Source organism: Oryzias melastigma, linkage group LG17 (assembly GCF_002922805.2).
Source record: "Oryzias melastigma strain HK-1 linkage group LG17, ASM292280v2, whole genome shotgun sequence".
Lineage (NCBI taxonomy): Eukaryota > Metazoa > Chordata > Actinopteri > Beloniformes > Adrianichthyidae > Oryzias > Oryzias melastigma.
Window position 1 is genome coordinate 1,477,474 of NC_050528.1, and position 13,685 is coordinate 1,491,158.

Sequence of the window (13,685 nt, forward strand, 5' to 3'; positions counted from 1 at the left end):
GAGAGTAAAATATTGAAAGTTATTTAAGGTTTAAGTTGATTTATTCTGGAATAATATTCCTGCCTTTTTATTATTCAGAATTATGTTTAAAAAGTTACAGTTTAAAAGTCTTAAAAATGTAGTTTAATAAATGTTTATCCCGTTTGTCCCGCGACCTAAAGTGTGTTTTGGGCTCTTGTCTGATTGAGTTCGACGCTCCTGTTCTAGAATCCTAAAATACATTCACTGTCATCCCATATGATAATCGATGCACTTTATTTTGAAATCGTGTCAAGAAAGCGTGACTTCCTGTTTAATAGTTGTTAAATACAGAAAACTTTCACCAAAACTTGATTTATTCTTTTATTTTGTTCTGTACAAAATCATAGACGTAACCTCTCTGTTGTTTATTATATAAAGTTCCAAACGAGTTTCAGGATCAACAACTCGACTCCCCGACGACAAAAAGAAGAATTCACATCTTTAAACTCCTCATTTCTCACACCTGGAAAAAGGTAAAACTGTGAAGTACCATGAAAACCAGCTGAATCTGAAGCTCCTCCCACACGGTTTTAGTGTAAAAGTCTTCCTAAATGTCTGTATCTTAGATTAAAAAATGAGATTTGACCAACGTGTTTATAAAAGGGATCTGCTGGACTGGAAATGAGATCTAAAGGAAATCAAATAAACTCTTTAAACATTTATAAAACGTTAAATCAGAAAGTCGTTATCAAAATACTTTGAGTGATTCTGCAGGTTAAAACGTCGTGAGTTTGTTAAACCTGCTGCTGTCCGTACATTCTACAGCAGACTTTAGCTCCGCCTCCATCCACAGTTATTGGTCTCTAAAAAACAAACTCCCAAATGTTTGTCATAAAAAAGGGGAGGGGCTTGCAGGAAGGTGGGAGGGGCTTATAACAAAGTATAAATCTGCGTCGCGTTTATTAGAAATCACAGTGTAGTGGCCCGCCCTCGCCAATGTTCCCAGAGAAATCCGCCTCTCGTTCCCGCCTCCCGCCGGCTACAGGTTGTCCCCGGGCTGGTACTGCGGCTCCGTGGCCGTGAAGTAGTCTTCCAGGAAGAACTGGGTGTACTCGAAGGTGGGCCTCTCGTCCGGCTCCTTCTTCCAGCACTGCATCATCAGGTCGTGGAGCGACTCGGGGCAGCTCTGGGGGCAGGGCATGCGGTAGCCGCGCTCCACCTGCTCCAGAACCTCCCGGTTCACCATCCCTGAGGAGAACCGACACGTTAGGATGATGCTTTTAGAGTCTTCTTCTTATTACAAACATTTGTCATCATGATGCACAGAAATCCCACAATGAGCCTGAAACTGGTAAAATTCTAAGTGTTAAATCTAATCCTTTGGTTTTTTTACTGCAAAACAAAAGTTTTTATTTTTTCTAGTAAAATATCAAACATGTAGAAACAAAATTAAAACGTAAAAATCCAAAAACAAAACAAAGACTAAATCAAAACAATGTAAAAATGTCCCAAAAAACTAGGAAAACCTCCAGAGAATAAACCAGAGAAAGTTCTGAAGATTTATTCCGATTGTTATTAATCTGTTTTAAACCAAGAACTTTTTGAAACCATCAGGTTACATTTGAATATTAAACGATAAGAGTTGAGTGATTCCTGCATCATTCTGACTGTTAAATGAGCTGCTGACTTCAGAGGCTTGATAACTCAATTCATAAACTAAATGTTTATGAATTTATGGTTAACAAAAACAAATGCTTTGTTTTTAATTGATGCTGACATTACGTTACCATGGTTACTTCTGAGATGATCTCATACAGTTGTACCGGTCCGTGGGTCACTTGGTACCGAAAAAATGAATTCATGCACCAACTTAAGAGTGTTTAGTGTTCCGTTTAGTTTATTTTAATGTCATTTTAGTTATTGAAACTGTTGTTGTCATGTAGCAGAAGCTGCTCTGGATAATAACACTTTCTGCTGTTTCACTATCAGATAATAAAGTTAAACACGGTGGATTCATATTTCGATATGTGGACGGCTGCATCGCTTCATTTTTCTTCTTTTGTCCATCACACCTGGAAGGTCAGATGTAGCTGATCTAGAGTCGGTCGTTAGTCTCCACTTTCATGACAAAGTTCAAACATTTGACACAGAATGAAGATTCAATTAAATAAAGTTTATGATTTAAGGAAACTTGTAAAATTTGAGGATTTTCTTACAGTAAAACTGAATTAGGATCAGAAACTTCAGCACAGAAAATGTTCCTTTGTGTTGAAAAATACTCAATGAATGAAGATTAAATAAAGACAAAATATGATCAATCTGTAATAATAACAATAATCTGAGTCTGGAATGACGTTAAAGTGTTTAAAACATTGTGATGTTTTCTTTACGGAATGTTTTCAAATCAGAAATGATTTCTACAAACCAACAACTTTGTTCCATTGAATCACAATCGGCATAAATAAGATCTGATGATATTTTTAGACTTCTTAAAACTATATTTATTGTAGTAGCATTTTATTTTGAAAATAGATTTTCAGAAACCAGAAGCTTAACTTCAGTCTCGTTTGAACCGGTCCGTGGGCTGAAACAGGCTGGAGAACACCGCTATATGACACAGGATGTCTTATTTTGAAAGGGTGTCCTGTAAACTCTGTAAAAAGTAAACTTTTTCATATTTAGAAAAATTCTATTTTTTATTTAAAGTTTTATTTTTCACCAAAAACTATGGAAAAGTTTGCTAAAAGTACGTGGAGGTAAACGTAAACACAAGCTGCTGCATGCTGGGAAAAAACCCAGATCTCCTTCATTTCCAGCTTCTTCCTGGAATCTTCCCAGACTGGAATCCGGTGATCCTGAACCCGCCGGCTGCTCCGAGGGGAGCTCAGCTGCAGCTAAAAGAGGTTATGAGTCAGTGGTCTCCCCCCTCCCTCCCTGTGGGGTGCAGGGTCAGATCATCCCCCCCCCTGTGGGGGGTAGGATCAGATCATCCTCCTCTCCGGGTCTGGAGCAGCTGCTGAGACTCAGAGGCCATAAACCCTCCAGACTCAATGAGAGCTGCGGCGAGCGTTTGGGAGCTCGCCATGAAAATAGAAAAAACAGTTTTCTTTCATGTGGGGGGGGGGCTCAGAGCTAAATGTTAAACGGCGCCACAAAGCGGTTCTGAAAAGGGAATCGGGGTCCAGACCCCAGAACGTGCTGCTAAGAAGGACGTCGGTGACCCGACACCGGCGGGCGCCGCGGCCAGATGGCCGGGAGCACAGATGGGGGGGTTAGGACGGCCATATGGAGGCAGAACATGTGAACGACACGCTGCAGTGCTGCTGCTGGGCAGCAGGGGGCAGACAGGAGGCGTGACTCACGTTCTGGTGTAAACCCTCAGAACAGAACCAGGACCAGTGAAGCTCAGACGGCCGGCGCCCCTCACCTGGATACGGCACTCGGCCCTTGGTGACCAGCTCCGTCAGTAGTATCCCGAACGACCACACGTCCGACTTGATGGTGAAGCGGCCGTACAGAGCCGCCTCGGGGGCCGTCCACTTGATGGGGAACTTGGCACCTGAGAGGAGAGAAGAAGAACTGAAGGAAATCCTTCTGGTTGATGTTTGAGCATCAGAGAGAATCCCAGATCTGGAAATGATTTTTGTTTTCTATGTGACACCATGAGACTTTAACTCTGGCTAAAGTTGTATTGTTCAGCTCTGCTTTTATCTGTCTTTTAATGTCACTTTTTATACTTTTTGTCTTTAATTGTTTAAACTTTTAGCTTTTGACTGTTTTTAATGCATTTGTTTGACTGAGGTCATTTTAAGGCACCAGATACATTAATAAACGTAATTCGATCATTTGGACGACATGTACTGGATATCACCTAAATTTAGATGATAAAATGAAACTTTTTCAGGCCACAGATGGAGCTACATGCGGCTGAAGTCGGCGTCCGATTTCTTTTTTTTTTCAGCTTCCGTTTTATTGTTACTTTCGAGGTTAAAGTTTATCTTCATTCTGCTTTAAACTTTATTTATACACTAGATTTATGTAGGATCTATTAAAGTGTGATCTAGATTTTCCCCAAACTGTCAAAGTGGAAGCAAAATAAATCAGATGCCAACTTCAGCCTCGCCTGACTTTTTAAAAAGTGGTATTTTCTAAATCACGAACGTGAATCCATTGCTTGAATAACTTTATTAGTATCATCCTCATAACTACAGTCAGCTGGTTCCTGAATATTCTGCGTTATTATTATGGTCTGTGGGAATAATATTTAAAGCAGCAGACTCTCTCTAACTACTATAAATCTATTTAGTGTCCTGGATCTTAAAGTCAGTTCGGACACCATGTGGAATTGTAGATTCGGACCGCACTAGAAAATGGAGAAGGCTCTATGTAGTGAGTAGGGGGGATTCGGACACGGCCCTGGTTTTTGTCTGTTGAATGAAGCTTTTATTTTGAAATGCTCTTTTTCTGCTTCCTCTTTCCTCCTAAAATAAACGTTACAAATAGGTTTGTTTTTTGTTATTTTTGGGTGTTTGAATGGAGCAGCTGCTTTAAGACGGTAGCGGATGGATTTTCCACACGTGACCGACAGGACCGACTGGATCTGGGTCAGGAATGAGTCATGTGCTGGAGTGAATCCAGCAGATTTCCAAAATAAAATTCCTTCCGAATGAAATTATAAATAAAATGGGAAAAATGTTGGTCAGGTTTTTTTTTTCTTTCTTCTTCTGTGTGGCCCGGTACCAACTGTCCCACGGACCCGGACCGGGCCCAGGGACACTGTTCTAGTGTATACACTCATCCATTGATATTTTCTGCCGGTAAAAATGTTCCAACATTGAACCGTCGGAGCAGAACGAGAGAGAAAAGCTGCAGAAACAGAAACTAAAAAACAGAAAACGTGAATTTCTTTAAACTGCAAAATATTTTTTTATGATTTGAGTTTAATGTCTGTTTAGTTAGAAAGTGTTAACCTTTAACACCAGAGGTGTGACTGTTACCACTGAATAAAGAACTCTTTAACTCAAACGTTCTCCAGGTTAGAATCCGCTGGTATCCTGTAAACTGTGTGAAGCCCAATGAGGCAAATTTCCTTTGTGATTTTGGGCTATAAAATAACATTGAATTGAATTGAAGAGTTTCTGTAGGTCAAAGACCGTCTTCACCAGAACAAAGCTCTGGAGTTAAAGGGTTAAAGTTGAGTTGCTGGATCGTCTGAGGCCTTGGGGGAGGAGCTTCCGTGTCTGGGTCGTGGACACACCTTGCCGAGCCGTGTACTCGTTGTCCTCGATGAGCCGAGCCAAACCGAAGTCTGCGATTTTACACACCAGGTTATCGGCCACCAGGATGTTGGCGGCTCTCAGGTCTCGGTGGATGTAGTTCATCCTCTCGATGAAGGCCATGCCGTCTGCGATCTGAGGATGGAGAGCGGCGGGCACACAGTCAGGAAGCAACTCGGAGGGAAACGAGCGCGAAGGGAGGAGGCAATCAGAAGCATTAAAGAATCTCCCACAAAGCCGTCAAACACCTCCGCAGACGCCGTCAGCTCCTTCCCCTCCTCCTCCTCCTCCTGCCGAGGAGCGCCGAATTAGGAGCAGATCACAGGAGGCGACTGAACCCACCGGCTTAAGTGGCCTCTGCTGAGAAGTGTTTAAGTGCTGCTGGCAGTTAAGTGGAGGAGAACGGGGGGAGGAGTTCCACGGGGAGGAGCAGAGGAGGGCGGAGCTCCTCCACAGACATGGAGGCAGGAGGAGAACCAACAGAAAAGCTTCTTCAGGTTTAAGCTGAAGCTCCACACATGTGAGGGAAAGCGTTCTGGTCTCACCTGAGAGGCCATGTCCACCAGCTGAGGAAGCTTCAGGTACTTCCCATCACCCTCTTTCAGGAAGTCCAGGAGGCTACCTGTGACAGGTGAGACAGCAGAGTCACACAGAAGCAGCTTCATGAGCACCAAGAGAAAACAGCTGAACTGCAGCTCGTCCAAACCAGGGGTCCCCAAACCTTTTCTTGTGAGGGTCACATAACGGTTTACTTCTCTGATGGGGGTCGGTTTGTAACAGAAAAAGTGTAACAATCACAGCCTAAACGTCAAGATTTAGGGTTTTCCAGAAAGAAACACATAGCAATATATTAAATTAAATATTAAATATTAATGCGGAGTGCTGGTTTTATCAAACATATCATGACATTAAACAGGAAACGTTACCTTTACTACCCACAATGCAATAGGAATAAACAAGACCAACCTTTTCCAGATTTAAAGCTGCCCTTTAAATCACACTTTTCTTCTTTTCTCCCATTTGTGAATGATTAAACTAGAATCACCTTTGAAGCCCCTCCCACTTTTTTTAGTCAAATAAAAGTTGAAGCACAAAAAGTTTTTTTCCCCAGATTTAAAGAATAAATCCTCTAATTATTCAATTATTACTATAAAAACAACACAAATCAGGTAAAAGTAGATGTTGTACTGTCTTCTCCTTCTACGTCTATGACGGCTCTACAGGTTTATGCTTCAGGCTGAATCGGACTCATCACCAGGAGTTCTGGACTCCGCCCCGCTCCTACCTTTGCCCATGAACTCGGTGACGATGTAGATGGGCTCCTCGGACACCACGGCGTACAGCGGCACCAGCTTGTCGTGGCGCAGCTTCTTCATGATCTGGGCCTCCTGCAGGAAGGCCTCCGGGGACATGGTGCCCGGCTTCAGGGTCTTAATCGCCACTTTGGTGGTGCCGTTCCATGTGCCTGGATAAAAGCAAAATGCGTTTGAATGACCAGAACTCCTCAGCTGTTGAATTGGACGGAATTTGAATTTGAAGTGGAGAAAAGCGGAGTTCGCCGCTTTTCTTCACTTCAGAATCAACTGGAATGACGTCGATCGCTTTGAGAGTTACAGCGTGTTGAAAAGTGTGTTATTCGGTGTTTAAAGGGTTAAATTTGGGAGTCAGATGCTGCTGTCTGCCATGGCTCCGGTTTACAGCCTGAACAATCAGCCACTTCCTGATGCAGAGCCACTTACTCACGCCCTGCTTACGTACAATGGAAGACAGCAGCGGATCTGCCGCCCCCGTCCCAACGCCGGGCTCTCTGTCTGTGCATATCTCACTTAGAATGAATGGAAGACACATGATGTCGAAGGATAAAGTTTATTTATTGTGAAGAGTTCTACAAAAACATCAGTAATCTATATGATTATTATTAAAAGATTAAAAGATTTTCCCCATTCAGGGGGATGTCTGTATGACAGTCACTTCCACTGTGTTTCTGTGTCTCTGTGGCTGAGCTTGAAGGCCGACTGTTTCGTATTAATCCGAGGGGGAAATAATATTAGGAGACCTTTTATTTTCCTTAATGTCTGGATGAGGCCGGAGCCGGCACCATTGATTAACATTGGAGCTGGTCGCCTCTGGCAGCAAATCACGTTCGGTGTGAATGCGCCTTAAGATTTTTTTAAGTTATTTTGGAGTTTAGCTAATATTTCAGATACATGCTAACTGTTTTGGCTAATTTAGGCTTTCTTCATTTTTTAGGCTATTTTGAAGCTGAGTTATTTTTCCATCTACATGCTTGCTATTTTGGCTGACAAAAGTTTTTTTCCTTCATTTTTTTTTGTGCTTTTTAGGCTAATTTGGAATTTAGCTAATATTTTAGCTGTCTATCGGCTTCAGCATTTTCAGCTAACAAATTCAGCCTCTTCAACAGCCAAAATCAGCTTCCAGCATTCACACTAGCATTATTGTAGGTAATGCTATTAAATGCTATTAAAGTTACAGTTTTAAAGTGTTAAAAATGTCGTTTTAGAGTGTCTAATGAATGTTAATCCTGTTCGGCCCGTGACCTCAGGTGTGATTTGGATTTTGGCCCCCTGTGTGATTGACTTTGACACCCCAGTCCTGAACAATCAGCCACTTCCTGCTGCAGAGCCACTTACTCACGCCCCGCTTACATACAATGACAGACAGCGGTGGATCTGCCGCCCCCGTCCCAATGCCGGGCTTCACTGCGGAAGCGAACGCCCGCTGAGGGGGAAAGTGGGGCGACGGTTCAGTCTGAGAACCGAGAAATCCTGAAGACGGAACGACTCGGAACGCTGAGGGATTTTAGAGGGAAGTTGCAGCAGGGATTCCTGGGATTGCGATGCAGGTCGAGGCTTGCTGCAGGCGGGATGAAAGGCTGAGTGATGAAAGACGACGAGCCGCCTCCGCCTGCATCAAACCCCCCCCTATGACATGCGGGTGGGGGAAGTGACCTGTGATGGACGAGCTGTGTGGGTTTGGAATGGGAGAGTCGACGTGTGCGGACCATTACTGCCGATGAAATATACATCAGTGCTGAATAATGTAAAGAGGAAGCTGCGAGTGTCGGCTCTAATGGCTGCTTTGTTCAGGCGTCACACACGTTTGACTTATTCATGAACATTATTGTCATCAATACTAATCCGGCGGTGATTCACGAGTGATACGACGAGCTTACAAGAACTAATGTACCGCTCTGCCTTCATCAGCTCTATGGACTGTATGTGAGAACTGGACTGAGCGAGTGCGACATCATCCAGAGAAACTGGAAAGTGTGGCTCCGACCAATGAAAGTCAATTTAATCGTCAATTTATTTGCGATTTGGACGCCGCCATCTTGGAGCCAGACGTCTGCAGTAGGCAGTGATTGTCTCGGTCTGAGAGTCAACGTTTCTATGACAACCAGGGCTGGATATCACCAGTAATTTTATTTCATTCTATTCCGATTCTTTTAATCCACTCAATTCAATTTTGAGTTTACACATTTAGACACATTTATTTAGAAATACATCAATAATCTAGATATGTTTTGAAGATATTCATACCAACCTGATCCACTTCACATTCTGTAAACTGAGTGAAATAATGAGATGTTAAAAACAAACAGTATTACATGGATTCTCAAACAGAGAAGATCCAACGATTGTTCTGCTTCTCCTGGAGGGCGTTTCAGTTTGGCCACTAGGTGGCGATCACGCTATAGCATTACAGCTTATTCCAGAAGAAGAAGAAGAAAGTATGAGGAAAAAAATGAGTTTTAGTCCATAAATAGTTACTTTAAAAATATTTCCTTTAAAGAGTTTGTAAAATTCATGTCTGTGAGTTTATAAAGATGTTCATTTGGTCAGAATATATGCTTAGGTCGACCGAGCGTTAGCATTAGCCGCCGTATGGGAAACCCCATTAAACGTTAGCTTCAAGCTAGCGGACTTTAGCTTTATGCATTAGATCGATCTCTATTTTTGTGGATCGATTTTTGATCTGTTAAGCTTAGATCAATTTAAAACGATTAATCGATTTCATGAAATGAAATTAAATGAATGAAATCTGTCAAACATTTTGAAAGTTGAGGTTTTATATTTCTAGTGAGGCGTCTGATTGGTCAGTTTATAACTTGAACTACAGAAAAATCTCATAAAAAAATATATTATCAAGATGTTAAAAAAGGAATAGAACTTTTCTATAGAAGTCTATTGGAGCCAGCGGGTACCTCCTGTTTGGAACACCAGTCCAGTTCTCCTATACAGTCAGTGATCCGGTGCGGTTCTTACCCATCCAAACCTCCCCGAAGCAGCCCTGCCCCAGCTTGACTTCCAGCCGGAGCGACTCCCGCGGGATCTCCCAGGCGTCCTTCGCCAATCCCTGAGTCTGCGGCTTCACCACGGGACACACGGTGGTCAGCCGGTAGCACAGCCCGTCCGCATGTTCTGCACCAAGACCACAAGGGATCAGTGAGGGGGAGAAAATCCACAAAAACCCACGAGACAGGAAATCTTTGGAAAATGAGGTTTCATGATGCCGTCAGCCTGAGGATCAGAGATAAACGAGTTAACCTTCAGTCCTTCAGTCTTCATCTAGACACAGAAACGCTGATTCAGAAATTTAAATCTCCATTGATTTCAGTCCTAATGAGTTTTTCTGTCTCCTGATCAGTGATTGTGACGGCCCCACTGGAATACAATTTTTAAAAAATAAGAATATGAAAAAAGTCTCACTAATACATGATTAGGGGTGGATAACGTCTGGACTGGATCCCAACCGGACCGGTACGTATGAAACAGTTCTGTTGTCTTGAACTGCTGCTACAAAAACATTTTTTTACAAAAATGAGGAGCGACGAAGCAGCGCCACAGGGCGAAGGAGAGCGCCTGAATGTCTGATTTCACGCTCATCGCCATGGCGACGTCACTCTGATCCATCAAGTTGCTGAATTAGAATCTTTAGCTGTGAAGAACGGACAAACTTTGGGTCTCTTCGCCTTTGACGTTTTGACTGTAGCTCCGCCCACCCTCACAGCCCCACCCATTCTTATATGAGCCCGCCCACAATTGCTGGAAAATAATTGGCTAGAATTGTACAGTAAAACTGAACAGAATAAAACTGGTTTCATGTCTAAAAAGAAGCACTGAACTCTGTGTTTTTATCAGCGCCGTCAGCGTTAACGTGTTAACGCACACGATTAATTAAAGAAAAAAGGAGTTAACGCGTTAATATTTATTAACGTAAATTAATAACACTTCAGTCCTGCGCTTTACGAGGCTTCTACAGCGAGCGTTAATTTCTGATAATGCACACTTTGTCGGGCATTATCCCACTTATACCATTGTCACTTGCAAAAGTAAGAATTATTCAATCGATTTTCAGTACTTTATATTTGCTATTATTTTCAGTTTAGGTGGCTTTTTTCCCACAAAGCCGTCTTTTTGATTTATGGCGTGGTCGGTTGTCACGGTAACATGACACTGAAGCCCAGACCTCGTCTACAGCGGCAGACGAAAGCAGATCAGGCGGCGTATCTTTACGGATGAACTTTATTTAACAGTCTTTCACAGATCATGTCTGCAGCCAGGAAATCCACTTCTTCTCTTCTCCTCCAGCCGTTTGTTACATCGCCCCCTAGTGGCTACACCAGAACACAACAGATGTATATGCAGATGGTCGACGCTTGTTTTTGTCCAGATGAAGTAAAAGTTTCTGTTGAAGAAGCCTGCACAGTGATATAGAACTATGTGACGGGAACCTCTTTTAAAGGTGTGCATCCACACCCAGCAGCCAATCAGAATCGAGTATTCACCTGGACCATTTAAAGTGCAGAAACAACGTTTGTTTCTTATGGCTGTTTGTCAACATCTTTGTTTTATAGCAGTAATGCTGCAGACAGAAAAGTCTTTAGCGTTCTGATTATCTTACTGCTGTGCTCACACTTCTGAGTTAACACTTTATACATTTAAACATTTCAGACAATAAAAATTAAAAAAAACATTTTCTCTCTGGTCTGTTTTAGTGCAGAAGCTGCATTTTGTTATAAAAAATTAACTCAGTAAAACATTGTGAATTATCTGATTACCCAGAATCCAAAAGTGATAAATCTGATATTTTTTTTATAAAGTATAGTGATGCAGATATTTGTTGTCTGAAACAATAACCCACATGTGTTTGTTTACCTGTGTAGTGTCTGACCAGCTTCTGCAGCGTGTCAAACTGGGCTCGTGTGGTGATGTAATAACCGCCGCTGTCAAGTTTCCGGATCTTGTAGTGTTTGACGTTGTCTCCCTTCACCTCGTCCCAGTCTCGTATCGATACGGAGTAGGCACCTTAGAAACGGGGAGAAGACGAGTTTGAGGAGAAACACGGCCGCTGATGGAGACGGTTCTACCTTCAGTTACAAACAGCAGCATTGATGGTTTACTGGAGAGGACATTTATGAGGTCAAATCAGGATCACGGCCAAATCAGGATCACGGTCAAATCAGGATCAGCTTAAGGGGAACCAAAAAACAGATTGAAAACTTGAAAAATAAACATTGTAGGTGAAAAACATTTGAAAAAAAAAAGAAAAGAAAATTAAAAAAAAAATCTTTTGAAAATTAAAAAAAATGAAAACTTGAAATAAACCTTGATAAAAAAGGAAAATTTGAGAAAAAAAATTCGAAGCCCCGCCCCCATGTAAGAGTAGGATCAGCTCAGCAGCGAAAACTCGAAAATAGGAATTGAAACTGAAAACTGAGAAAGTGGAGATTCAGAAAAGCAAAAAAAGATGAAAATTTAAGACAGCAGCTGTTACTAATGGATACACTTTTTTCAATGGGTAATTTTTACATTTATAGTTTTTTAATACAAGTTTTCTGCATATTTTTCAAATTGTCAAGATGTATTTCAAGTTTTCTTTTTTCAAATAAAAAAAACCAACATTTTTTTATTTTCTTTTTTTATTTATAATTTCTTGTTTTCAAATGTTCTAATTTTTTTCAGTTACAGGGTCTATTTTTCAAGTTTTCCGTCTGTTTTTTGTTCACTTTACGTTGATCCTGATTTGACGCCATAGAAATTCTGTGAAATCATAAAATTCTTCACATTTGAATTGTTTAACTAAGATATAAACGACACAAATCCAAATAAAACTTCCTAAAAAAATGAAATTCTTCTTTTCTGGTTGAAGTCAAAAGTCAAGCAAAGTCTCCAACAGGGGGCTTGTTTGTTTGTTTGTTTGTTTGTTATGTACAGGATCAACAAAAGGTCAAAACTTTCTCTAAAAGTTTATAAACATCTTTCTAACAAGTGTCGTCATAAGAGCCTGAACAACCATATTAAAACATGTCCTGATAAAGTCTTTAGAGGTTTATTTACATCAACTAGACCTTCAGGAGATTTCTACAAATGCTGATTAATGTCCTGCAATAGTTGATGCATCACTGGAACCTATTAAACAATATTTTTATAAAACATTAACAAAAGAATTCTAGCAGAAACAAATGTGTCTCCGCCTGAAAAATGAATATTTGGATGTTTTCAATGTATTTTTCTGTTTATTATCAACTCTATTTGAGGTGATTGGTCTTGTTTTTCTCCTTTGATCGATCGATGATTCTTCTTGGATCGTCTCTACAGTTCAGTAATGGAAGCAGACTTTTCCCTCCAGATGAAGACGTGAAGAAAAACAAGAAAATGTATATAATTCTGATAATAATCATATCTACTTCCTACACCGGGTTCTGGGTCTGGGCTCGGTTCCTCTGTGCTGGACTTCTCCTCACCTTTGGTGGTCTCACTCTCTCGTACCAGGAAGGTTCCTCGCTGCGTCCCGACCAGCAGTAACAGACGCTCGGCGTCTTTGCGGCCCAGTTTCCCAAAGTACCACCTGCAACAGGAAATGTTTAGGAGTGGAGCTGGAGCATCTTCTGCTGCTCAGGTCCAAGGAGGGACGGTCGTATCTGCTCATATCTGCTCGTATCTAATCCATGGTTTAGTCTCTCCAGGATGTTTTTAGTTTATGTTTAATAGTCATTCTCCTGCTCCTTTCTGGACGTATTTCAGCAAAAACTCAATCACATTTTGAGCAACTTCACCAATCTTGTTATCAAAACGTTCAGCTTTTACTTTTGGGATTCATATATTTGATGTGTTTTTAAAGATTTTACACAATTTATGCAATTTTCAGCCCCACTGAAAATAAATGGTGAATCCTTCAAAAACTTTGTGCACTTTTAAAACTTAAAACTTACAATGAAAACGTTCAGCACGCTCAGGACATTCCTGCGAGTCCTTTTTTTTTTTTTTTAAACACAATTTTTGGGATTTTTTTCCCCACAAAATTCTTCCAATTCTTTGCACACTTTCTGTCAATTATGCAAGTTTTGCATCAAAAGTTCACCTGGTTGAAGACATTCCTACTTGTACTTGCATATTTTGCCTTTTTTATTGTTACGCAATTTAT

At 41.3% G+C, this 13,685-nt stretch overlaps 1 protein-coding gene across 1 annotated transcript in view; it reads right to left on the bottom strand.

Moving 5' to 3' along the window:
• Positions 1-329: 329 nt before the first annotated feature.
• Positions 330-13,685, bottom strand: part of yes1 (YES proto-oncogene 1, Src family tyrosine kinase) — a 36,254-nt gene continuing 22,898 nt past the window's right edge. The window contains exons 5-12 of the mRNA XM_024273742.2: positions 13,006-13,109; positions 11,417-11,566; positions 9,524-9,679; positions 6,523-6,702; positions 5,783-5,859; positions 5,219-5,372; positions 3,389-3,520; positions 330-1,209 (exon numbers count right to left, since the gene is read on the bottom strand). Coding sequence (XP_024129510.1) covers positions 1,001-1,209; positions 3,389-3,520; positions 5,219-5,372; positions 5,783-5,859; positions 6,523-6,702; positions 9,524-9,679; positions 11,417-11,566; positions 13,006-13,109 — 1,162 coding nt within the window. The 3' untranslated portion in view covers positions 330-1,000. The remainder of the gene's footprint in view (positions 1,210-3,388; positions 3,521-5,218; positions 5,373-5,782; positions 5,860-6,522; positions 6,703-9,523; positions 9,680-11,416; positions 11,567-13,005; positions 13,110-13,685) is intronic.